This window comes from Crotalus tigris, unplaced genomic scaffold (assembly GCF_016545835.1).
Source record: "Crotalus tigris isolate CLP2741 ecotype Arizona unplaced genomic scaffold, ASM1654583v1 scf7180000018485.2372832, whole genome shotgun sequence".
Classification (NCBI taxonomy): Eukaryota; Metazoa; Chordata; class Lepidosauria; order Squamata; family Viperidae; genus Crotalus; species Crotalus tigris.
The window spans coordinates 2064772-2089014 of record NW_024097033.1 but is presented as its reverse complement, the minus strand read 5'-3'; the positions used below and the strand labels follow the sequence as shown (position 1 = coordinate 2089014).

At 38.7% G+C, this 24243-nt stretch overlaps 1 protein-coding gene across 1 annotated transcript in view; it reads right to left on the bottom strand.

Moving 5' to 3' along the window:
- Positions 1–20848, bottom strand: part of CPS1 (carbamoyl-phosphate synthase 1) — a 152421-nt gene extending 131573 nt beyond the window's left edge. The window contains exons 1-2 of the mRNA XM_039352969.1: positions 20723–20848; positions 6761–6870 (exon numbers count right to left, since the gene is read on the bottom strand). Coding sequence (XP_039208903.1) covers positions 6761–6870; positions 20723–20848 — 236 coding nt within the window. The remainder of the gene's footprint in view (positions 1–6760; positions 6871–20722) is intronic.
- Between the last annotated feature and the right edge of the window lie 3395 nt (positions 20849–24243).

Genomic DNA, 24243 nt, shown 5'->3' with positions numbered 1-24243 from the left:
TTGTTGTTTATATCTTATAATTTATGTTGATTGCTTTTATTTAGTATCCTATAATGATTTATGTTGATTGCTTATTTAGTATCCTATGACTAGGAAGGACATGATACCAGTATTCCAGTATTTGAGAGGCTGCCACAAAAAGAGGGGGTCATGTTATTCACCAAAGCACCAGAGGCAGGACAAGAAACAATGGATGGAAACTAATCAAGGAGAGAAGCAACCTGGAATTAAGGAGAAACTTCCTAACAAGGAACAATTAACCAGTGGAACAGGTTGCCACCAGAAATTGTGGGCGCTTCATCACTGGAGGTTTTTAAGAACAGACTGGACAATCACCTGTCTGAAATGGTATATGATCTCCTGCTTGGGGGGGGAGGGGTGTGTGTGTGTGTGTGTGTGTACTAAAAGACCTTCAAGGTCCCTTCCAGCTCCATTCTGATTGATAGTTGTAACTCTGAATGACCACAAATGGTTATTAACTGAGGACTACCTATAGCACAGCATTTATATTGTTCCAAGGATGCTTTTCAACAGCTCTTGCAAACTCAGCTGGCCAACCTCCAAATTGGCAGGGTGTACTTTCTCATAATCTCTGGAACTCTGTTATTGATTCCTATGAGACATATTCTGAATACAGTGATTGGTTCATGAGAAGCTGCATGAAACTGAGATCCACTTTGGGGAGCAGAGAAGCAAATGCATTTGAAAACAAGCTCATGCATAGTTTGCAAACAACATTTCTGCCAATGAACCATCATCTTGAAGGGAAATTAATTCTTCAGGTGCAACTTGGCAGTGGCAATGCAACAAAATATATTATCCATCATGGTAGAAAAATTAGTAGTGCTCTCCATCATTGTGATCTATATGAAATGGTTGTGAGCTGGCAGGTATATTAAAAGGACTAGTATTTAGCATGTCAAAAAACCACAAATAATTATTTTCAGATGCAAAACCTTGCAACCAAATTTATGTACTTCAGTGTAACTGCTACTGATCCCAGTGAGAGCACTTTATAGTAAGTATATAGTGTGATGGTTTCGCAGATAAGAAAGCAGAGTTTGTGCAGAATGTGGCAGTGATGCTTTAATTATCTTCCCAAAATGATCAAATGGTCTGCGTTTCCTTAAGTTACAGTATTTTAAAAGTTCCGTTCCAGATGAAAGAACTCATCCATCATGTTAAATATTTCTAAAGCATAGGATAGGTGGAAATAAGGAAACAGAAAAGCTGACGAGGATTTGAACATATATCATTTAAAGGTGAAAGAAACCCTAAATATGTTTTGAATGTGCTTTCTTTCTTTCTTTCTTTCTTTCTTTTTCTTTCTTTCTTTCTTTCTTTATCTATTTATTTATTTATTTATTTATTTATTTATTTATATCCCGGCTGTATTCTTACAAATATCTCAAGGTAGCAAACATAATCAAAACTACTTCTGCCTCCTATTTTCCCTACAACACCCTTGTGAGGTGGTTTGGGCAGAGAGATAGTGACTGGCCTATGTTTACCCAACTGGTTTTCATGGCTAAGGTAGGACTAGAACTCACAGCTTCTTGGTTTCTAGCCTGGAGCCTTAAACACTAGACCAAACTGGCTCTCAATTAATAAGCATCTCTCCTTGATTAACAAACATGATTAATGAGTATGATTGATTGATTGACTTAAAGTCATTTAAAGAGATAATTTTAAACCAGTTTTTCATATATATATTGGTGGAATTGAAAGGGTGGTGGATAAAAGAATAAGATGTGTTAAAGGCCAAATTACATGTAACTGACAAAACAAGTAGCAGAACCCTGCACTGAAGTCACATGAAGATGAAAGGAGGAAAAAAGTAGTAATTTTAAAATATAGAGATTTCTGCTGAGTTTTGAACCAATAACTGTCTACATATTACCCAAAGCTACTGTGCTGTTTTACCACTGATGATACAAAGGAAAGTCTTAGAACCTCTTATATCAGAAGCAGTTTTCTATCTGCAGAGTCAGCAACTAACTCTGGGGTTAGCCTGCAAGGAAGGACAATATTCTGTGAGAAATGGTCAAGAGCACATAAGTTGACAATTGGAAATTATTTTCCAAGCATAGCAGGAAAAAACATTTGGAGGTCAAATTTCAAGGACATGGAAGTGAGTAAAGGCTGACAGTGTCACTTCTGCACTCGAAAGATAGTTGGGATCTTGTTCTGATGACAGGGCAACTAGGCAATGTAGTAAGTCCTAAGGAGATTTACCCAATGTCCACCCTGTCTGGAAGAGTAGCTACGTTTTGCATTGCTTGCTCCCTTGCAAACAGTATACTGTAAAAGTATTCAATTTTTTTTTAAATTAAATTAAATTCATTTAACTAAATCAGTTTTTGTTATAAATCCCTTTTTAGAATGAACTAAAAATGAATAAAACAAGGATGCACTAAATAGACCAAAGATACAAGTGGCAGAGACCTGAAAAAATAGAAGTCACAAACACTAGTTCTGTATTGTTAGATAAAAGAAGGCAAATGAAAGGCAGGCAAGGGTGAACAGCCAAAGAGATGATAAATCAAGATCAAAATAGTTCACTAGGAATCCAGATGAAAAGCAATTAAATGGGCTAACCCTAATAACAGCATAGAAGTCTGATGAAGAGCAGCAGGGGAGAGAATGTTTTTGAGCCTGACAAGCAATGTGCTGAGGGAAGGAGGAGGTTGCTTTACAGCAGCTAAATTAGGCAATCAGAAAAAACTAAATGAAGTGCGGTAAGGAGGGGAATCTGCTAAATGCTATGAAAAACATTTTCCTTCCTCTTTTCTCCAGTTTTTTTTTTTTTTAATTGAAGGATTGTTGAGCTGAGAAGAAGGGGCTGGCAGCAACATTTTCAGTCAATTTCAGTCGAATATTTCTATCAACATCTCCCCCAATAGTCAGTGTAGAAGGACTGTGTAGCTTGGTCTGTGGTAGAAAACAATAAGAAGGAATCTGGTAGCAACTTTTCTCATTAGAAATGTTATTAAAAGGCATGCCCTTTACTTTCACTTCACAAACATTTTTTCTTTGGGCTTTCCATTACTCAGCTAAAAATATATTCTTAACCCTTTTGGTTAGTAAGACCCTTCTAAACCCTTTCAACTGTAGAAGGTTTTTCATTTTGTTTAAAAAAACAACAACAGTAAGCTTTGTTTTTAAATACGGTAGATTCATTGGCTGGATAGAAGACAGAAGATTATTCCAATTTTCTCTTTTATTTCTACCTTTAGAGCTTTTATCCATTTCCAACTCTTTTCTCACACACAGGTACATATTACATATATGCATGTATAATTATTTCCCCTGTGTTTATAGAGAGGAAAGGGGAAACTTAAAATTTTCAATATTAGTTTTAGGCTGTGAAGAGCTGCTGATGCAGACAATTTTTAAAAATCTGGAGTGGGCTCCTTCTGGAAGATGTGGAAATATTGTCCTGGTTCAGTCTTAAATCATGAGGTGATTTTTGTATTTGAATAACTTAACTGTACAACTATGTTTTAAAAATCTGCTGTAACATTACATGAGAAGATTATTATGTTTCTGAGCCTTGAATGCTGACTTTTAAAGCACGTTTATCTGTGTCAGAAATTAGCTGAAAAAAATAGGTCAACATGTTAATTTTTATTAGGACACTGTCTGGGTTCAGGTGACACTGAATCACAAACTTGTCAACTACATGTGTGAAATACTTCTCTATAGTTAGTTACAATTCAAAGTGTGAGAACACAGAACATAGAATAACGGGGTCAGAAGGAAACTTGAAGGTCTTCTAGTCCAACCCCCTGCTCAAGCAGGAGACCCTATGCCATTTCACAAAAATGGTTATCTAATCTCTTGAAAAACTCCACTTATGGAGCACCCACAATTTCTGAAGGCAAGCTATTCCGCTGATTAATTGTTCTTAATGTCAAGAAATTTCTCCTTAATTCTAGATTGAATTTCTCTTTAATGAACTTCCACTCATTGCTTCTTGTCCTACCATCAAGAGCTTTGGAGCCCTTCAAGTATTGAAAAGCAGCTGTCATGTCACCCTTTAATCCTTCTCTTTATTAGACTAGACATGCCTAGTTCCCTCATTCATTCATTGTACAGTTTAATCTCCAGAACCCTAATCATCTTTGAGCTATTCCTTGCATTCTTTATTAGAGTCTCAGCATTTTTTTTTTCCTATCGTGGTAACCAGAACTGAATGCAGTACTCCATGTGTGGTCTTATCAGTGAGGTATAAAGTGGTACTATTACTTCACATATTTTGATACTATCCTTCTGTTGGTGTAGCCTAGAATAACATTGGTTTTTTTTAGCAGTTGCAACACACTGCTGCTTCATACTTAAGTGGTGGCCCACTAAGATGCCTAGATTCCTCTCACAATCACTACTGTTGAGCCAGGTACCACCTATTTTATACCTTTGCATTTGGTTTTTCTTGCCTAAGTGTAAAACCATACATTTCTCACCACTGAATTGCAGTGTTCAAGTCTGTCAAGATTCTTCTGTACTTTGGGTCTATCTTCTGAAATGTTGACTATTTCCTCCAGCTTGGTGTGGTCTTCTATCCACTCATCTAAATCATTTATGAAGATGTTGAAGAGTAACTGGGCCTGAAGACAGAGACTTGAGGTATTCCACTGCATGTTTCTCTCCATTAGTGGAGTGGCCATAGTTCCACTGAGGACTACATATTGAGTGTGGTCAGCCAGTTGCAAATCCATCTGGTGGTGATGCTGTATATCCCACACTTTTCTATCTTACCAAGTAGTAGGCTCTGGTCTACTTTATCAAATGCCTTACTGAAATCTAAGTAAACTATATTCATAGCATTTCCCTGATCCACTAATTTAGTCAGTTTGTCAAAGGAGGCAATAAGGTTTGTCTAGCATGATCTGTTTTTTAACAAACCCATTAATACTTCTTATAATAGTTTTCTCTTATTCTTTTTTTTTTTGCCTATTTTGATTTGGATTCCTCTTCTATCATCTACAGTACTGCTTTTGATAGCAATAGCAATAGCACTTAGACTTATATACCACTTCACAATGCTTTACAGCCCTCACTAAGCAGTTTACAGAGTCAGCATATTGCTCCCAACAATCTGGGTCCTCATTTTACCGACCTCGGGAGGATGGAAAGCTGAGTCAACCTTGAGCCTGTGAGATCAAACTGCTGAATTGCAGGCAGCCAGCAATTAGTAAAAGTAGCCTGCAGTACTACATTCTAACTATTGTGTCACTATGGCTCGGATTGATCTATTTTTTCCTTTTGAATAAAGACAGATGCAACAAATGAATTAAGCAATTCTGTTTTCCTCACCTCCTTGACATTTTCTCCCATTAGTGGATCAGTTGTTTCCTTAACTTTTTTCTTGTTTTTCACATGTTGAAAGAAACTTTTTTGCATTTGTTGCAAGTTTTCATTCATTCTGAGCCTATGCTTTCCTAACTTCATTCTTGCAGATTTGGGCTATTTGCTGGTATTCTGTTTTAATTATGTGTCCTTCTTTCCATTTTGTATACTTGTCCTTTCTAACTTTCAATTATCAGAGATTTTTGTATGCAACCCTACTGTTTCATCTGGGGTTTCTTGCTTTTACTTTGTCAGTGGTATTATATTAGACTGAGCTTTTATAACCTCATTTTTCAGAGTTGCCCAACTTTCTTGTGTTGTTTTTCCCTTTAAGATTTCTATTCATGGAATCCTTCCTGAGTTCTCTCTAAGTTTGTTGAGGTCAGCTCTCTTAAGCCCAAGACACTAATTTGACTTTGATTATTTTCCTGGATTATGTTGAATTCCAGTATGATAAGGTCATTCTCCCCCAAAGTTCCTGCAACTTCAACCCCTTTATAATTTTATGCCTGTTGGTAGGAATTAAGTCCAGTAGAGATGACTCTCTGGTTGTGTCACACTAAAAAAAAACAAGACTGAATAAACTTTTGTTAAATTAATAACAAATAAACATGTCATAGAGAAATAGCCTTTGTAGAAGATGAGGAAGTAAAATTTTATGGTGCTGTATTACTCTAGCCCAGACATGTCAAACTCACGACGTCATGTAATATCGCGAGACGTATCGGACAGTTTTGCCATTACCAGCAATGGGGTGGGCGCGGCTTCCGGATGATGCGTCTGGCCCATGCACCGGCACTTTGACACCCCTGCTCTAGCCCCTCATTAGGAAATTGGGAAGAAAGTCAACCCATTGGTGAGTCATTAATTTGTAGTGTTGTAGCAATTTGAAAAGGGAATTCTCCAAATATCGCATATAGAAAGGATGAAAGAAAAGTGAAGAAAGTGAAGCTTAATGGGATGTTTTACCTCTCCTTGGAGAAATTGTGGAGAGAAAATCAACCCTCCCAATGCCACTGCTCCTTTCTGCCACAACTCCCCCTGTTCTTGGATGAGGCTTAGTCAAACATGACTATGGAAAGTTAATCATAGGGCTTCCAAAAGAGAAGAAAGCAACATCAGGTTGGTTTAAGCTCTCCCTCTGTTTATGGAAGCCATCTGCATTATTATCTTCTTTTTTTCTGACTAAGAGAAATAATATTTAAGTCCAGATGTAGTTTGTGGTTCATAGAGAAATTTAGAGAGTTGGGAGAGAGATTTACCAAACTGAACTAGGAACAATTGAGATCACATAGAATTCAAGGGTTAAAAAGAAAGAATTTTCCAAACTTTTGGGTGGGAAGCATCTCATTCTAATGTGGATGCCATTTTATTATCCTGACAGTATGAAAAGCAGATTATGTGCTCTTACCCAGCAAGGCCAGTATTGAATACAACTTCCCCAGCTGTAGAGGATGGATGCCCAAAAGAGTAACCTCTCATCCTAGTACCATCTTCCAGCACCAAATTGGCAGTCTGTGCCTAGAAGAAAAAGTCCATTATAATCACCAATTTCATTATCCATATATGCATAATTACTTCTAAGTATACCATTCTACTCTTTATAATTGTGTCATCTATAAGTCAGCTGAAAATGGAAGACATTTTATTGCTGTGTTATATTTTACAAATAGATGAGGAAAACAATCCTTTTATTTTAACAATAGCATATACTAGTAAAATTCAATGTAGCATATAAAATTAGTTAAGTATACAGAATTCAGCTTGAATTCCATTTTGTCAATTTTAAAACAAAAAAAAAGTTTTCCTCAGATGAAATGGAGATTTGGACAAATAAACAATAGAAATGCAGTACAATAAGGGCAACACTAAAAACAATAAAGGCTAAACAATATAACAAATGCTGCAAAGTTGTTTGTAATAGAGTAATAAATACTGTTAAAATGCAGACAGTTTTGACACTTTGCAGAAAGACAATGGCTGGTGCAGGAAAGAATTGTGGGACATTTCTTGAACCTCATCCTGGCCAATGTATGTTATGCTTAATCTGAATGTTAAAAGTGTCTGTTGCAAATTTAAGATTACTGACATTGGGATCCTGTCCAACCTGGGGATAGGATGGTAGATATAACCACAAGGGAACCCGGGAACCAAAAGGGCCTATAAGAAAGATCAAATGATGAACAGAAAAGAGACATGGCAAGGCAAAGTATTGCATGCCAGTACATTTAAAAAAAAAACTAGCAGGCAAAGTAAACAGCAAGACCTGGCAATGGTTAAGAGTGGGAAAATTGAAGAAAGAGACAGAAGGGTTAATTCCAGCTGCACAAGACCAAGCCTTAAGAACAAATGCATACAAAGCCAGAATTGAGAAGACAGCAAAAGTCAGCAATTGCCATCTCTGTAAAGAAATTGAAGAAAAAGTGGACCACCTAGCTAGCTGCTGCAAGAAGATTGCATAAACTATTTACAAACACATCACAACAAAGTAGCAACAATAGTGTATTTTATTATCTGCAAGAAATATATTGTTTGTTGGAAGTGATACATTTTTGTTGTTGGACATACACATATGAGAGCCAGTATGGTGTAGTGGTTGAAGTGCTGGACTAGGAGTGGAAAAGCCCAGGTTCCAGTCCCCCTTTAGGCTCAGAAGCCAGATGCTGGCTTTGGGCCAGTGACAGTTACCAGGCCACACTGGACCAGTATGGCAAATTATCATCCGTAACCTACAATAAAGAGGCTGCATTTTATGGTGAATTAATTTGGGCTGTACACATTTTGTAGTTTGTTGTTTCACTTTGTTTTTTGGGTTCATTATAGTAATGGAATAAAACTTTAAAACCTGTCCATAGCTTCTTCCCTTGATATGTCCTCACATTTGTACTCATGAATCATATTTTTACTTATGAATCAGATGAGTTTTTTCAATGTGATTTAGAAGGATACAATTCAAAATATCCAGCTCACCAAAGATGAGGTTGCCACATATTTACAACAAGCACAAGGCCTTCAAGTGTTACACTGCTCGATTTTTGTTGAAATATTAGGTAATGTGTTTGACACGTACAGTATATATCAGCTTCTAGAAAAGCTTATGTCCCACCTCATTCCTTGGCTTGACTTTCTAAAGAAAATGTTTCCAACTTCTAGCCAGAGATTTTCATCATTCAATAATATTCAGCTAATATTTATTTGGTACACACATACCTCACTTTTCCTTCAGAAACTCAGGATTACTTACATGGGAATGTCTCTTCATTTAATCCCTCCAAAAGCAAACCAAGAAGATATATATAGCTGGGAAGAGTGGCTATAGGTTAGAACCCGGGGATTGTGAATTCTAGTTCCACCTTAGGCATGAAAGGCAGCTTGGTGACCTTGAGCCAGTCACTTTCTCTCACCCCAACCCTCCTCATGCAGTTGTTGTTGTAAGGAAAATAGGAGGAGGAAGGAGTGTTATGTTTATCGCCTTGAGTGATTCATAAAAATAAAGGCGGGATAAAAAATTAATGAAAAAAATAGTAATTTCTTAATTTCCGTGCATTCTTTGTTCTTAATCAAGATAAATGTGTTATCTTCTTTCTCCTTAAGTAATTAAAACATGAAATACTTATAGGCAAAATTTCATTACTACATAGAGCATTCCTGCATTTTTCTAACACAAAGAACCACATGTTGTTGTTGTTTTTGCTCTATGTGCTGTAAGCGCAAAACTCTGACCAAGAGTTGCAAAGATCCTTTGAGAAGCAGGCCAGGAACTACATTGAAAAAAGCAGTAGATAGAATCAAGGCAAAAATAATAATAATCATGTGATTTTGCATTACATTTATATTTAATTAAGTATTAAAATACTATTAATTCAATTTCTCTCCAGTTATGTATTTAATGGTTTTCCCTGTTTGTCACATTCAATACTGCAACCAAGTAGCAAAGCTTGGAATTTTTCAGGGTCTGCAGCTGTCATTTTCGGAAGTCCAGCCTCAGGTTATCTGCCTTTGATCCAGTGGATCAGAAATTGGCCGTACATTTTGAGAGCTTCCATTTCAATCTGCTCACTTTCATTAACGGTGACCTTCATATGACCAGAGTGCTCCTCTATTTATACCCTCCCTTCCCTTCATATGAAAATAACACAGATTTAATTTCTAAATCTTTCTTCTGAGTTAGCGGCACTATTCCCTGGAGAAAATCCTTTTGAAATCAATAGTAGTTATTTTGAATAACTACAATCCAGATGTACAAGTGCATTATAAAATTCTGACTGGTGTCAACAAACAAAAGGTTGCATTATTTGATCCTATTATCACATTGCCCAAAGGACCTTGCACAGCATCTTAGCATATTTCTAGACAAGCAAATGCTTTCATGTTTCTGATTTAGCATCATCATGATTTAAGAACAGACTTGTTTATGCAGCATTGCCAAAGCAATTATTTTTCCTTAACATACACGTGTGGACCTTACAAGTCGCTCAGTTGATATGCTGTTATTTTTTTAATGCATTTGGTCTTAATTTACAAATTATTAAAAACAAATTATACTGGCTAACCGGTTTCCTATGAAAAAGAGATGGTGGTTTCCAAATGGCTAAAATGTCTTCTGCAGAATCATGTTTGCTGAACTGAGGTACTCTTCCTTGCATATGAAATTGGCATGTGCATGTAGTATGGACTAAGAAAACAGTACTCTTATTACTGTTATGCAATTCTATTTTTTTTAAAAAAATTATATTACATTCTTTATAATTAATGTCAGTGATATGAATATAATACAGCACATAGGAATACGGCTGTCCATCTACAGTGGGGTTTTTCCTCTTTCCAACTGGAAAGAACCTATGGTTATACTTAGTCTTTAGACCAAAGGTTTCTCGTGCTTGACTTTAAAAAATAGTCTAAAACCAGGGAAATCTTAAATTAATAGACTTCTGGGGCAATAGACTTTTATAGGCTATGAGTGGAAGCTAACATAAGATCAGGATAATTTTCTCTGTATTTTACAAATATTAAAAGCAAATATACTAGGAGTATAATAGCACATCTTTTTGCATGAAAATGCAGGTGAGACTTTTCCTCTTGAATCTTTTGAATCTCTTCTTCCTGTTAATAAAAATTGACTTTCTTCTGTCTAATTGGAATAGAAAAACAATAACAAATCATTATTGGTTAATTAAGGTTCCTTTAATGAGGAAACAAAGAGGACGTATCAGAACAAATACAACCAGTTTCTATGTTCTAACAATGAGTTCTGAAGTCCTACAATCAAGAACAATACAAATTGGGTAAGAGTTTCTCTCAGGTTTGTTTAAAGAAAAGTGTACAGAGACGAATGAGAATGTCCTCTTGAAGTACTTACTGAGTAAAGTTACATATATTGGGACTGTTTAGAATAAGATGTTTCTCCCTGTCTGATTGTGTAATATTATTTCAAGAAAAGCATCTTAATCCTACAAATTCCCCACTAATAGGTTTTGTGTAGGCAGTGGTTTGTCTCTCTTCTCCTTCCATTGAGATGGACCCCTTTAAGTTTTATGATCCCTTCTGACCACTGTATCTCACCCTCCCATTAGTAATTGAGACCTGGCACTGCTACCTCTTTTTCCCACAGTGATTAATATTTGACAAGTGGTTCACATATGGGAAGGAGATCTTTTTCAATGGACCCCACTTTTCAATATAAACCTTTTTCTCCCTCCTCCTCTCCTTTCCTTATGGTCTCTACTGTCCTTTTCAGATTCCTTGAGTAGGAGAAACAAGGTCAGTGCTTTACCTCTTTCATCACTATTTAGTAGCTTCTTTCCTGTTCCAGCCCTCACCCTTTCCTTATTTCACTTATTTCAAACAGGTTAACTTTAAAAAACAGTTTGTTTTACTCTCTTTGGATGTTATCCAAATATTTGATAGAACACAATGCAACTTTCCAAAATGTTTGTATCTGGAAATGATATGTAGACCTAAATTTCTTAAACCACCTTTTTTTAGTGCAGAGAAGAGCACAAAGATGATTAGGGGACTGGAGGCTAAAACATATAAGGAACGGTTGCTGGAATTTGGTATATCTAGTTTAATGAAAAGAAAGACTAGGGGTGATGTTGTGTCTTGAGCCTGCAAAAGCAGGCTCGGGACGTTGCAACAGTCCCGGGCATTGCAGAAGCTGCCCGAGACCAGACTGAGAGGCGGCAGCCTCGTGCGCATGCGCGAGGCACGAAAGCGCTCCGCATTTTGTTGCAATTTTGTCCGGGGCTCTGGGCAGTTAAGAGAGGCCTGTGTGCCTCGCTGTTTTGTCAGAGAGTTGGAGTAGCTATTAACAAATAAAGAGCTGATGAGTCTTCGCCTTTCATCGTTGATCAAAGGACTTAACACTGGCGATGAAGGTGGGATGATTTACGAGCGGAAGAAAGAGAAGCTGTAAATACTCACCAAGAAGTCCTGAAGAGGGGAAGTTGGCGTCAGAATCAGCGTCCCAGCCTGCCAGTATAGCGTCACTGAAGGGTGAGCTCGGCTGAAGGACCCTTCCCCCCCAATAGAAAGTGTAGAGAAGTGAGTGGTGAAGACTATAACTGCAGGATGGCGAAGATTGGTCGCATTTCTGAATTTGATATCTCCCACCCAGAAAAATGGGATTCTTACATTGCAAGGGTGGAGAATTATTTCAGGGTAAACCAGATCAGAGAAGATGGCTTGAAAGCTGCAGCCCTATTGTGTGTCTGTGGTCAGGAAGCGTTTGAAATTGCAGAGAATCTGGTGGCCCCTGCACCTCTGGAGTCAGTCACGTTTACTGACTTGAAGAATCTGCTAAAGGAACATTTCCAGCCCAAATTGTCTGCGATTGCATGGAGACACACATTTGAGCAGAGGGACCAGAGAGCAGGTGAATCTGCTAAGGACTTTATTACAGCTTTAAGGCGAGCAGCAAAACCATGTGAGTTCAAGGATCTGGAAGAGAGGCTGTGAGATCGCTTCGTTTGTGGGTTAAGGAACAGAGACTTGCAGCAGAAGATTTTTGCTAGAGAGGATGTCACTTTCCAAGATGCACTGAGAGAGGTGACAGCTGAAGAAGCAGCAGGAGGGGCCGTGAAGACACTACGACCCACCAGGAGCATTCCAGAGATAGCGACCGTCCATCAGGAGGACATCCAAGAAGGGGCAGAAACGGATCCTGAAGAAGAGGTGAATAGGCTTTACCAGACAACGGGAAGGAAGCAGAAGGAGCGTCAGGACAAAGTCACAGCAGCCATCAAATGCTTCGGGTGCGGAGGAAGCCACAAGAGAACTGAGTGCAGGTTCCATTCCGCCATATGCAGAGCGTATGGCAAGCGAGGTCACATCGCAGTCTTCTGTTTGGGTCACCAGAAGGTACAACTTCAGGAAGAATTGCATCTGAAAGGTACCAGGGTCCCCAGCCAAAACAGGGTGGGTTTCTGTACATCACGCAGGAGTATTTTGAGGACAGGCACACATAAGCCCTTAAAGAAAAAACTGTCCCTTAAAGTACGGTTGCAAGGGGTGCCTGTAGCCATGGAGTTGGACACTGGGTCCGCTCTCTTTATTAGTTCTAGCAACACATTTAGAAAGATTTGCAACAGCAGTGGCCTTTGAGCCAAACTAAGACCATCCAACATAACTTACAGACTTCCAAAATTCCAAGGTGTGTGTTAAGGGGGAGGCCACACTTAACGTACAGCACAAGGATTTTGAAGGTCCCCTAGACGTGTTGGTTGTGGGAGGGGAAACAGACGAGCCTTATTGGACTCAATTGGTTCGAGGCTCTGGGAATCCAGGTTACGAGGCTGCACCATTTGCAAACGTTGAGCCTGGCAGAAGTCTGCAAGGAGTTTGCAGATGTATTTAGTTCAGAGCTTGGATCCTTTAAGGGGCCTCCAGTCTCGCTACAGTTAGACCCAACCATCACGCCCATCAGGGTTAAGCCAAGGAGGGTTCATTTCACCCTCAAGGCCAGGATTGATGCTGAACTGGACAAATTGCTTCAGCAAGGTATTTTAGAACCTGTAGATTCAAGCCCATGGGAAACCCCCATAGTAATGCCTCTAAAGGCTAACGGGGATATACATATATGTGCAGATTACAAGTTCACATTAAATAAGGCACTACAACAGCATGTTTATCCAGCACCTATGGTAAGTCACATTCTGGCCTCCCTTAAGGGGGGCCGCATCTTTGCAAAGCTTGACCTGGCACAGGCCTATCAACAGCTGCCTGTTGATGAGGCAGTTGCAGAAGCCCAAACTACTGTAACTCACAGAGGGCATTTAAAGTCAAGAGACTGCAATTTTGGGTAAATATAGCCCCTGGCATATTCCAAAGCGTCATGGAAAGCACGCTTCGAGGTATCCCTGGGGTCTGCCCCTACTTTGATGACGTCCTCATTGCTGGGGAGTCATCTCAAAATTTAGCTGAGAGATTAAGGGCTGTCTTGCTTCGTTTTCGAAAAGCAGGCCTTAAACTTAAAAAGGAAAAATGCAAAATAGGAGTCAGTTCTACTGACTTCTTAGGATTCAGAATAGATGCTCAAGGAATTCACCCTGCTGAAGATAAATTGCAGGCCTTACAAAAGGCCCCAAGGGTGAATTACAAGCTTTCTTGGGTCTCTTAAATTTTTACCATGCTTTCCTACCTCACAAGGCTACTGTGGCAGAGCCATTACACAGGCTCTTGGACAAGCAGGCTCCTTGGCAGTGGACTAAAGTCCATGAAAAGAGTTTCAATGAGGTTAAGCCTTGCTCACGTCTAATGCTGTTTTAGCTCATTTCAATGAGCAGCTGCCTGTTTGCATCACCTGTGATGCATCTCCTTACAGGGTTGGAGCAGTACTCAGCCATCTGAAGGCTGATGGGATTCAGATCCCTGTGGCCTATTATTCCAGGACACTGTCTTCTGCAGAGCGGAATTACACTCAGATTGACAGAGAGGCTTTGGCCATAGTAGCCGGCATTAAGAAATTTCATGATTTCTTATATGGCTGCAAATTCATGGTCTATACTGACCATAAGCCCCTTGTGGGGCTGTTTACCACCAACAAACAGACCCCACATATCATTTCTCCTCGTATGCTGAGATGGTCCATTTTCCTGTCAGCATATGACTTCATGCTAATTCACAAACCAGGAAAGGAAATGGGTCATGCTGATGGCCTGAGTAGATTGCCCCTGCAGCAATTGGAGCCTGATCCTGCTCCTGCCATTCATATTCTGTCTATTCAGGAATTACCTGAGTGTCCCCTCAATGCTAGGAATGTGGCTGCAGAAACTGCCACTGATCACACGCTCACATGCGTGCTGTCATGGGTGTTGTCAGGTTGGCCTGACAAGTGCCCGGATACTGAGTTTCAAAGCTTCTGGAAAAAGAAGCATGAGTTGTCCACTTTCAAGGGCTGCCTGTTATGTGATCCCTACCTCACTGAGACCTAGAGTCTTGTGTTTTCTGCATGAGGAACATCCAGGTATTATCAGGATGAAAGTGCTTGCGCGCAGTCATCTTTGGTGGCCTGGACTCGATAAAGCCATCGAGACCCAGGTGCACGGGTGCCAAGCATGTCAACAGTCTCGGCTTGAAATGCCTCATGCCCCAGTGCATAGGTGGGAGGAAACTCAATTCCCATGGTCCAGGGTGCATATAGATTATGCTGGGCCTTTTCAGGGGCAATTCTTCCTCGTTGTGGTTGACAGCCATTCCAAATGGCTAGAAGTTGTTCCTGTTTCCTCCACCATTACTGCCAGGACCATCCAGGTATTGAGAGGCATTTTTGCATCACACGGCCTTCCAGATGTGCTGGTTTCAGATAATGGCCCTCAATTTACCTCTTCTGAGTTCCAGGCTTTCCTTCAAGACAACATGATCTGGCACGCGACTTCGGCTCCCTTCCACCCATCCTCCAATGGAATGGCTGAGAGAATGGTGCGCACAACCAAAGATGCCCTCAAGAAACTGACTTATGGTAACTGGCATCACAGGTTAGCAGATTTCCTTCTTGCACACTGCACCAGACCTTGCACTGCCACAGGGAAGAGCCCTGCCGGACTCCGCTGGGGTCACCACCTTATCACTAAGCTGGACAGGCTGCATCCTGACCACGGGACTTCAGAGGTGTCACAACCACAGGCACCAAGGAGACTGCAAGTGGGTGACCCGGTCTGGGCACGTAACTATGGGCCTGGTTATCTCTGGGTGACAGCTGTGGTCTGCAAGGCCTCTGGGCCATTGTCTTATGAAGTAACACTGGGAGACGGCCGCGTCATTCACAGGCACATAGATCAGCTGCGTGGGAGACTGGAATCTCACCCTTCCGCTCCTGGCTGTGCTATGGGGGGGAGGCGGATGATAATATGCATTCTGGGGATCAATGTCAGGGGCCATCTCTAGCCACTGCTGTGGCCACAGATGCTTCATCACAAGATTCCGCAAGTGCATGGAACAGGAATTCAACGGATAGGGGGTCATTCCTCTCATCGACATCTACTCCAGACAGGGAGAATGACCAGGGGTATCCCAACAACTCACAAAGGGACAGTGAATGAGAATTCCAGCAGGGGCAAGGGCACCATTCTGCAATTGCTCCCAGAAGGAGGTCCATAGGAAAGGGGGTGGCCAGGGAGGCGACTCAGACCCGTGTTGGGGAGTTTCAGAGCACTGGGGTAATTCTGCTACCCAGCACTCAGCATCGGCTGGCCTTGGGTCTGAGGAACAATGCTCCCAAGGAAGGTCCATTGTGGAACTGGGGACTACCACCCATCCAAGGTATGCTGGCTTGGACTTAGAGGGTCCAGCCAGCCAGCCGATGGGCAGGTTGACCGGGTATGTGGGGCAGCAAAGTCCTGGCCTGCTGAGCCTGGTAGGCAAGCAAGCAGGCCAGGCAACGGCTCCAGGGGCATCTGGGGATGTAGGGCCCACCTAGCCTGGCAGGCGAGCAGGTGGGCCCAGCAACCTCGTCAGGTCCAAGAAGGTCGCAACAGGACAAGCGCCCACCCAAATACCTTGGGGAATTTGTGAACCCGCTGTCCCGTTCAAGGGGAACTTCTTATTGGGGCCCAAAATAAAAGGGACAGGTTATTTGTATTATTTTTTTGGTTTTGGATACATTTATTCCCAAAATGATAAAGGGAGTGCCCAAGCCAACATCGGGTATTCCACATTCAATGCATTTGATTGATGGAACATATAACACTCTCACAAGAAGTATCGTGTGGGAATAATTGGGCATGTTCCCTCTAAGGGGGGAGGGGTGTTGTGTCCTGAGCCTGCAAAAGCAGGCTCGGGACATTGCAACAGTCCCGGGCATTGCAGAAGCTGCCCAGGACCAGACTGAGAGGCGCCAGCCTCGCGCACATGTGCGAGGCAGGAAAGCACTCTGCATTTTGTTGCAATTTTGTCCGGGCCTCTGGGCAGTTAAGAGAGGCCTGCGTGCCTCGCTGTTTTGTCAGAGAGTTGGAGTAGCTGTTAACAAATAAAGAGCTGTGAACCACAAGATGAGTCTTCGCCTTTCATCTTTGATCAAAGGACTTAACAGGTGACATGATAGCAGTGTTCCAATATCTCAGAGTTTGCCACAAAAAAGAGAGAGTTAAGCTATTCTCCAAAGCACCTGACAGCAGGACAAGAAGCAATGGATGGAAACTAATCAAGGAGAGAAGCAACCTAGAACTAAGAAGAAATTTCCTGACAGAACATTAATCAGTGGCACAACTTGCCTCTAGAATTTGTGAATGCTTTAACACTGGAATTTTTAAAGAAGAGATTGGACAACCATTTGTTTGAAATGGTATAGGGTTTCCTGCCTAAGCAGGGGGTTGGACTAGAAGACCTCCAAGGTCCCTTCCAACTCTCTTATTCTATTCTATTCTATTCTATTCTATTCTATTCTATTCTATTCTATTCCTGCTTGGCTATAGGAACAATATTAATTGACAAAAAAGAGAGCTAAAACAAGTATGCCTACTTTCTTATTTCAGACTCATCATAAAATTATCATGGAATATTAAAAAATATATTCAAATTCTTAAATGAAAGAATATAATGTTTGTTTTAAATCCTAGAGACTGAATATCGGACTGGATATATTTCATACAGCGGTGGGATCAGAAATCAATTTTATTAAATCATTTGGTGCTATTCAACATATAAATAAATGTAAAAATGACTTTATAAAACTACTGAACTTATCACAGATGGATTTAGATGCTTAAGAGCAATTATTACCAATAATGGTAGTAATCAAGATTATATAATTATGACCCTCTCCTCTGAAAGATAAAGAATTTAAGTAATGGCAATGTCTTTATCATTACTCAGCAGAAAAGCTGTAATTAAAATTACTATGCCTGTTTCAAACACTTCCAGTTCTGTTACTGTATTTCTTACATGGTTTCAAAATTATCTTAAAAGTTTTAAAAGTATATGTGAAGAAGACTTGGGAACTGAATTTGATGATTCAACTTTTTAATTTTGTATTGTTTTTAGCCCTATTTCAACAAATCATGAAAAAATAAACAAAAATATTTCATGCATGGCACGATTTCTTAGAATCTAGCTTTCTAGATTCATTGGAGAGTATGTAATAAAATTAGTACATATTATCATCTCTAGTGAGAATGAATATTTAGTCTTTCATTTGCCTGAAAGTTTGTAAGAAAATCGAAAAGATTATATAACAGTGTTGAATAATTAATGACAATTTAGTTTGTTGTCAATTTTGTAGGATATACAAAATCAGCCTTCCATCCTTCCGGGGTAGGTAAAATGAGGACCCAGATTGTTGGGGGCAATGTATATATATATATATATATATATATATATATATATATATATATATATATATATATACACACACACACACACACATTGCTTACTGGTATACACCGCTTAGAGAGTGCTTGCACTTAAAAGCGGTATATAAGTCTCATAAATAAATAAATAAATAAATAAATAATCCAATACAAAGATTAAACATTGTAAAAATTATTACAATGGATACTAAAAAATTAAAATAAATACATAGTATTTAAAAGATTAGAAAATATCACTGACTGTAAAATGAAAGCAAGGGCAAAGAGTTTTGAAGAATTTTTATTCTACAATTAAATAACAACAAGAAGAATACTGAAAGGGCAGACTTGATAAACCATTAGGTCTTTTTCTGCCACCTATGTTTCTCTGATTACTGTATTTGGCTCACCTTTGATCTCAATTTTTTAGGTATGCAAAAAAGTAATTCCAATTAAATATTTTTGTTTTTCTGTTTTTTTTTATTTTAATATTTTCTTAATTAACTTGCCTTACCAAGTCCTCAGCCATATGTGATTGTTTTTAAAGATACTCATGCTAATAATCAGATTCTGCTGGGTAATTGTTGAAGGGGCAATAACGCTGACCAGTGAAATATTGTGATAGATAAAAGACATGGCTAACTTTTGTAAACCATTAGTCTCAACAAATTTGTAAACCCATTACAAATTTAGCACTCCTAATTTTGGTAAAGAAATCTCTTTAATGCTTTCCCATATGCAACACTGAGCCCAGGTCTTTTGCTGTCATCTCCCATCCTCTGTTTCTAGAAATTTGCAGAGGGTAAAAGCAGGGAAGTCTAAATAATGCAATCCTATGGCTGAGGAAGTAGTAAGAAGGAATAATTTACAGTGTGCAGTATTAAAAATAGGTAATCTCTTAAAGCTAAAATAATCTGGAAATTTTACATCTGATGAAGAAATAAGATAATCCTAGTATTAAGGCTATGTGAAAATATGACAACGATGTAGTTGAAGCATAATGTGTAAAATAGAAATGTTTCTTCTCTTTTCTGAGTTGAAAAAAAAATCATTTGCAATTTGACCTTCAAAAAAGTAAGGACACAGCTCTGTATCTCCTAAATTGTACTGATCATACCAATAAAATTTAATAATATAACTGAACTAATTTGTTACATGTATTTGTGTGCAAATAAAATTATTCTATATTTTAGGTGGCTTAAAATAGAGCAACTGGAAGATTTGGGTAAGTATAAACTGCTATTACTATAAATTGGTAATCTGTGCCAGAAAAAAAATGGAGCTAGAAGTAGTCCTGGCAAATACCGCTAGGGAAGTTATCTACTGCTTTCCATAGCTAGATGTTGCTGAACATTTGAGAATTATTAGAAAATATATGGGCAGGGACATGGTTTTTCTGTTCCAATCTTTCTCTGAGCTAAGAATATTTGCAATCTAAGTCTGTGAAAAGAAATAATGAAACAAACTGAAAGAAGAGACAGGAACAAAATACACTTTAGAGCTCGGCTGTCTCTATGAAAACCTGATAGGAAACTGTCAATTTAACTTACAACATTAACATTGGTTGCCATCTTATAGGTTTGCAAATAAAGTCAAATATTTGAAAACACCACAAGTTTCTAGTGCTTTCTTTTCAAAGGGAAGCAGTTAAGCATTGTGCCCATATATCTTCTCACTGCTCAAAGAAAGTGGGGGTATTTATTAGTTCCCTTAAAAAGAAATAAAGTGCAAACAACAGCAAGTATTATGGCTTTTAAACTGTTTTCGGACCATGTGTAGGAACAAAGATAGAAGTTAGCCCTGAGTCATGTAATCTATCTGAGAAGGACAATTTAGAAAATTAGTAATGGGATTACACAAGCATCTTGCCTCAGGGCCCCAGTTAGTGCTGGCTACAAGGATGATGATAAAGAAGAGAGTGAGGGGGACTAGGGAAGCCTTAATCTTAGACTAAATTTCTTAGCAAGGGTAATATAATAGAAAATAGGTTTGCTTATGGTTATTAACTGACTTGAGAAAGACTTTTATCACATGGAAATGAAATAACCCAAAGCAGAAACAACTTTAGTGAGAAGCAGGCCTCTTTCCCCACTAATCCAGTTACTAACTTTCATGATTTCAGATTGGCCTAAATTGGACATCCAGGTTCTATCAAAAAAAAAAAATGCAAACTCTATAATCATGTTTTCTTATATTAGATAGTATAGGAGTATATAAAAACTCCATAAATGTAATCTTTGATATCTAATAATTCCACATTAACTTTAAACCTATTGTTAAGAACAGTTATCTCAGCATCAGTATGCCCAGATTATATAGTTCTATACATTTAAACAGGATCTGTGAACCTTCACCTTTCAAAATAATTTAACCTATAGTTTAAAACTCAGGTTACACACTAGTATTTGTTAAGTCAATATATCTGCAGTCAACAGTCTCTAATAAATCAGAACTTGGAAACTTAGTTTTGCTCAGTAATTTTCTTGTATTTGCTTTAAGAAAAATTATCTGCAACCAAGAATTTTTCAACACATAACAATCTGCACTGAAAGAAAGAATTGGTCAAATGTTTAATGAGAAGTTGCAATTACCTTCACAGTGAGTGATCGGATACCAATTCTTGAAAAGTACTGATTATGTTGAATGGCTCCATGGACAACACCAAATCGTCCTTTCAAAGTTTTCACAATTTTATAGGTTCTCAGCATTCTTGTCATCTTGAGGAAAGTGGTTATTTTTTTTCCAGGATGGATTGTATACAAATGTGCACAGAAACAATGCTAAAAATTCAACTGTGCTATTTTTGCTTTGTGTTTTTACTCAATCTTCCATTAAAAAACTTCAGCTTGACTCCTCCTTCCCTGCTCCTCCTGTAGAGGAGGGTCCAACACAATCCTTCCCAAAATATAAGCATAGATAGGGAAAAGGTGAATCCTAGAACAAGTATGAAACAAGCTCCAACTGTTGGAAACCAGGTAGAGATGCAGGGGTGTGTTGTATCAGCTTTCTTCTGCTGCAATTTATTAAGAAGTAAAAATCACATAATTTTTGTTGATTTCTGTAGCTATGTTAAATTTGCAAATTTGGGAAATACCTTGTTTAAGAATGTAAGAAATCTTGATAGTTAATTAAAAGCTGTTTATTCAGCATTTTACAAGAATTCAAGCTGTTAACCCAGTATCCACCTTCTATTAACATTTAGTTCCTGACTTAATTCAGGATCTAATCAGGATCTTAATTCTGATTATGTTTTGAAAAATAGATGTTACCAATAAAAATACATGCAGAGTCTTTATTTTTCACCTTAAGAAATTATGCGGTGTTTGGGTAGGAGAAAAGAGATTTTTCAAAATGGAAGCAGCAATGTGAAAAATGTGAAGTTACAAATAGCCTGAATAAATTTGTAACTACATGATATAAACCTGAACTGCACCAATGAGAGGAATGACAGAAGTCAATACCTCTTCAGTAATAATATAGTAACTGAGACATACTCAATTTGTGCACTTTAGCAACTTTTGCTTACAACTAAATACAGAGCTAACCATTTACCTGATATCCTTATATGAATTCAGCAAGAAAAAGTATATAATTATTGTCTAATTCAAGAAGAAATGTATATTGAGCTTTCCTGGAAACTGAGCATTTCAAAATATTTTTCTACAACATACTCAACATGGGACTATAGTATGATCTGCATTTAAACATTAAATAGGGAAATTGGCTATATCACTTTCATGCTTTGAAGCTCATATTTGTTCACATGTGAAAGTTGGTAGATTTCCTGAGGGGGGGGGGAAACAAAGCAAATAACTGTCCTGTTTCATGCATGAAAAATACTACCAAACAGCATGAGAGGGTTAGAGTGGTAAGGACAATGTTAAGGTCCTATAGCATGTAATCAACAGGACATAAAAGAAGTACTGGGAATAGATCCAGGATTGTTACCAGAAAAGCCTCCTAACTGGGAGAGACCATTTATAGACAGAGTCTAGAAAGTGAACCAAGAAGAGGCTACTAAGAGTAAGTCAGCTGGCTAATATAGATGCTGTTTCAGTATGAGCATTCTCTCTAATAAAAAATGCCTCCACAGAAACTCAGTTGTGGCTCATTATGGCTGCTTAAAGCACAGAACTATTAAGCAGGAAGGATCAACGTCTAAGCAGACACACTTCCAAGGGCTCTCCTCTTGTAGTGTAGCCCTTCTTCACCATTTGCCTTTAGCTCATAACTCCGAACTGCTTGTATTCAAGAGTCTTTGGCAGATGGGTTTCTCTGTGCAGGATCAATTTGACCCTCAGAATTCTCACAAATTAAAGAAAATGGTCCAGTGATAGCTTAGCAACTAAATGCTTACTCTTATAGTCTTGTAAGCTCTTATAGTGGTTTTAAAGATTCTGTCAAATCCTGAAATGAAACTTTACAGTAGTGGTGGGAACAAAATGTTGATTGTCTCTGCAAGAAACATTATTTATACAGGAATAAGTTATTTGTAGGAATATCCAAGATTAAATCACTTGACAATGTAAAAATAAAAATTGCCAAACAGTTATTCAAGGAATATTTACCAGAGAATTTAAAAAGTATTTCAAATATAATCTCCATGTTAAAAAAAGCATTAAAAATAGTGAAATAACTGAAGAAAAAAGGAAATGCTGAGTAAGATTCACTTTTACCAAAACCTGGCACATAGATTTATTTATTTAGCATATGGTATACAATATCATGGAAATCTCACATGCTCAACATCATGAAGTTCTGACACCATAAATTGCTAGTTCATTCTTTTCAGTGCTTGCATGCCTATCTTTGGTGCATCACAGGGGATGAACTATCTTTATACCAATTAGCTGGTTCAGGTTGCTGGTTCTTCCAGGCTCCTTGGCTGGTTTAGCCTTGCCTTGAATCGTGATGCCTCACGTCAGGCCAGGTCCAGCGCCGGCTTCCACTCTGCACACACAAATGCAGCTAGGTTTTTCCAACCAAAGTGGTACCTATTTATCTACTCACAATATTGCATGCTTTTGAATTGCTGGGTGGGCAGGAGCTAGAATCAAACAATGGGAGCTCATTCCATCTCATGGAGCTGAGCTTGAATTGAAGTGCAGATCATTTCTGGCTGCCAGTTCGAGAATCATTAAGCCATGCACCTCCACATCCTCTCCTGGCTCAGAAGAATACCATTAAACTTTAGAAATCAAGTCACAGTGAGTGCTACACTTCAAATATACGTTTTGCAAGTTAGGGAGGTCATTAGAAACAAATTATAAATAATGTTTACCACTTCATTTTTATAGTGTTAAGTTAAATAATTGTTTTTATTTTTAAAAAAACAATAGTTTTTTATTGTAGTATATTTTATTTAATTGTAAGCAGCCTAAGAGTTATTGACTGAGATGAATGGCTATAGAACAGTGGTTCTCAACATTTTTAATGCTGCGACCCCCAACCAGTTGTAAGTCGAGGACTACTCAACCGGTCGTAAGTCGAGGACTACTCAACTGGTGCAGCACTGTTTGCAGAATGGGACTTTTGGCGGGCTCAGCAGGGCAGAGACAGTCTGGACAATTCCTATTGGCTTTTGAAAGCCAATAGAATTAGACTCTATTCAAGAGAGTCTATTCTATTGGCTTTCAAAAGCCAATAGAATAAAAGGGAGTAGCACAGCTAAGGAAAAGGGGAAAAAAATGGCGGACTGCGTTGCTTGGCGACCCCCGTGAAATGGTCATTCGACCCCAAATGGGGTCCCGACCCACAGGTTGAGAACCACTGCTATAGAAGAAGAAAGGAAGGAAGGGAGGGAGGAAGGAAGGAAGGAAGGAAGGAAGGAAGGAAGGAAGGATCATAAAGAAATTGAACTAGAGCAGACCCATCTCTAAAGAGTGCTTTAAAAAAGTTTCCAATAGATTTGGCTACCCACATTGTATATTCTACTATAAGGAAATTAGTATTTTAAGGGGCATCATCTGTTTTCATTATCAATGACGAAATGTACAAAACTTCATTTTTCCAGTTCTATTTTGAATCACTATCAGCAGGTTTTGTGTAATATCTATAATCTAATTGATATCACTATCTTTAGGAAGGCACATGACCCACAGCAAATGAATTA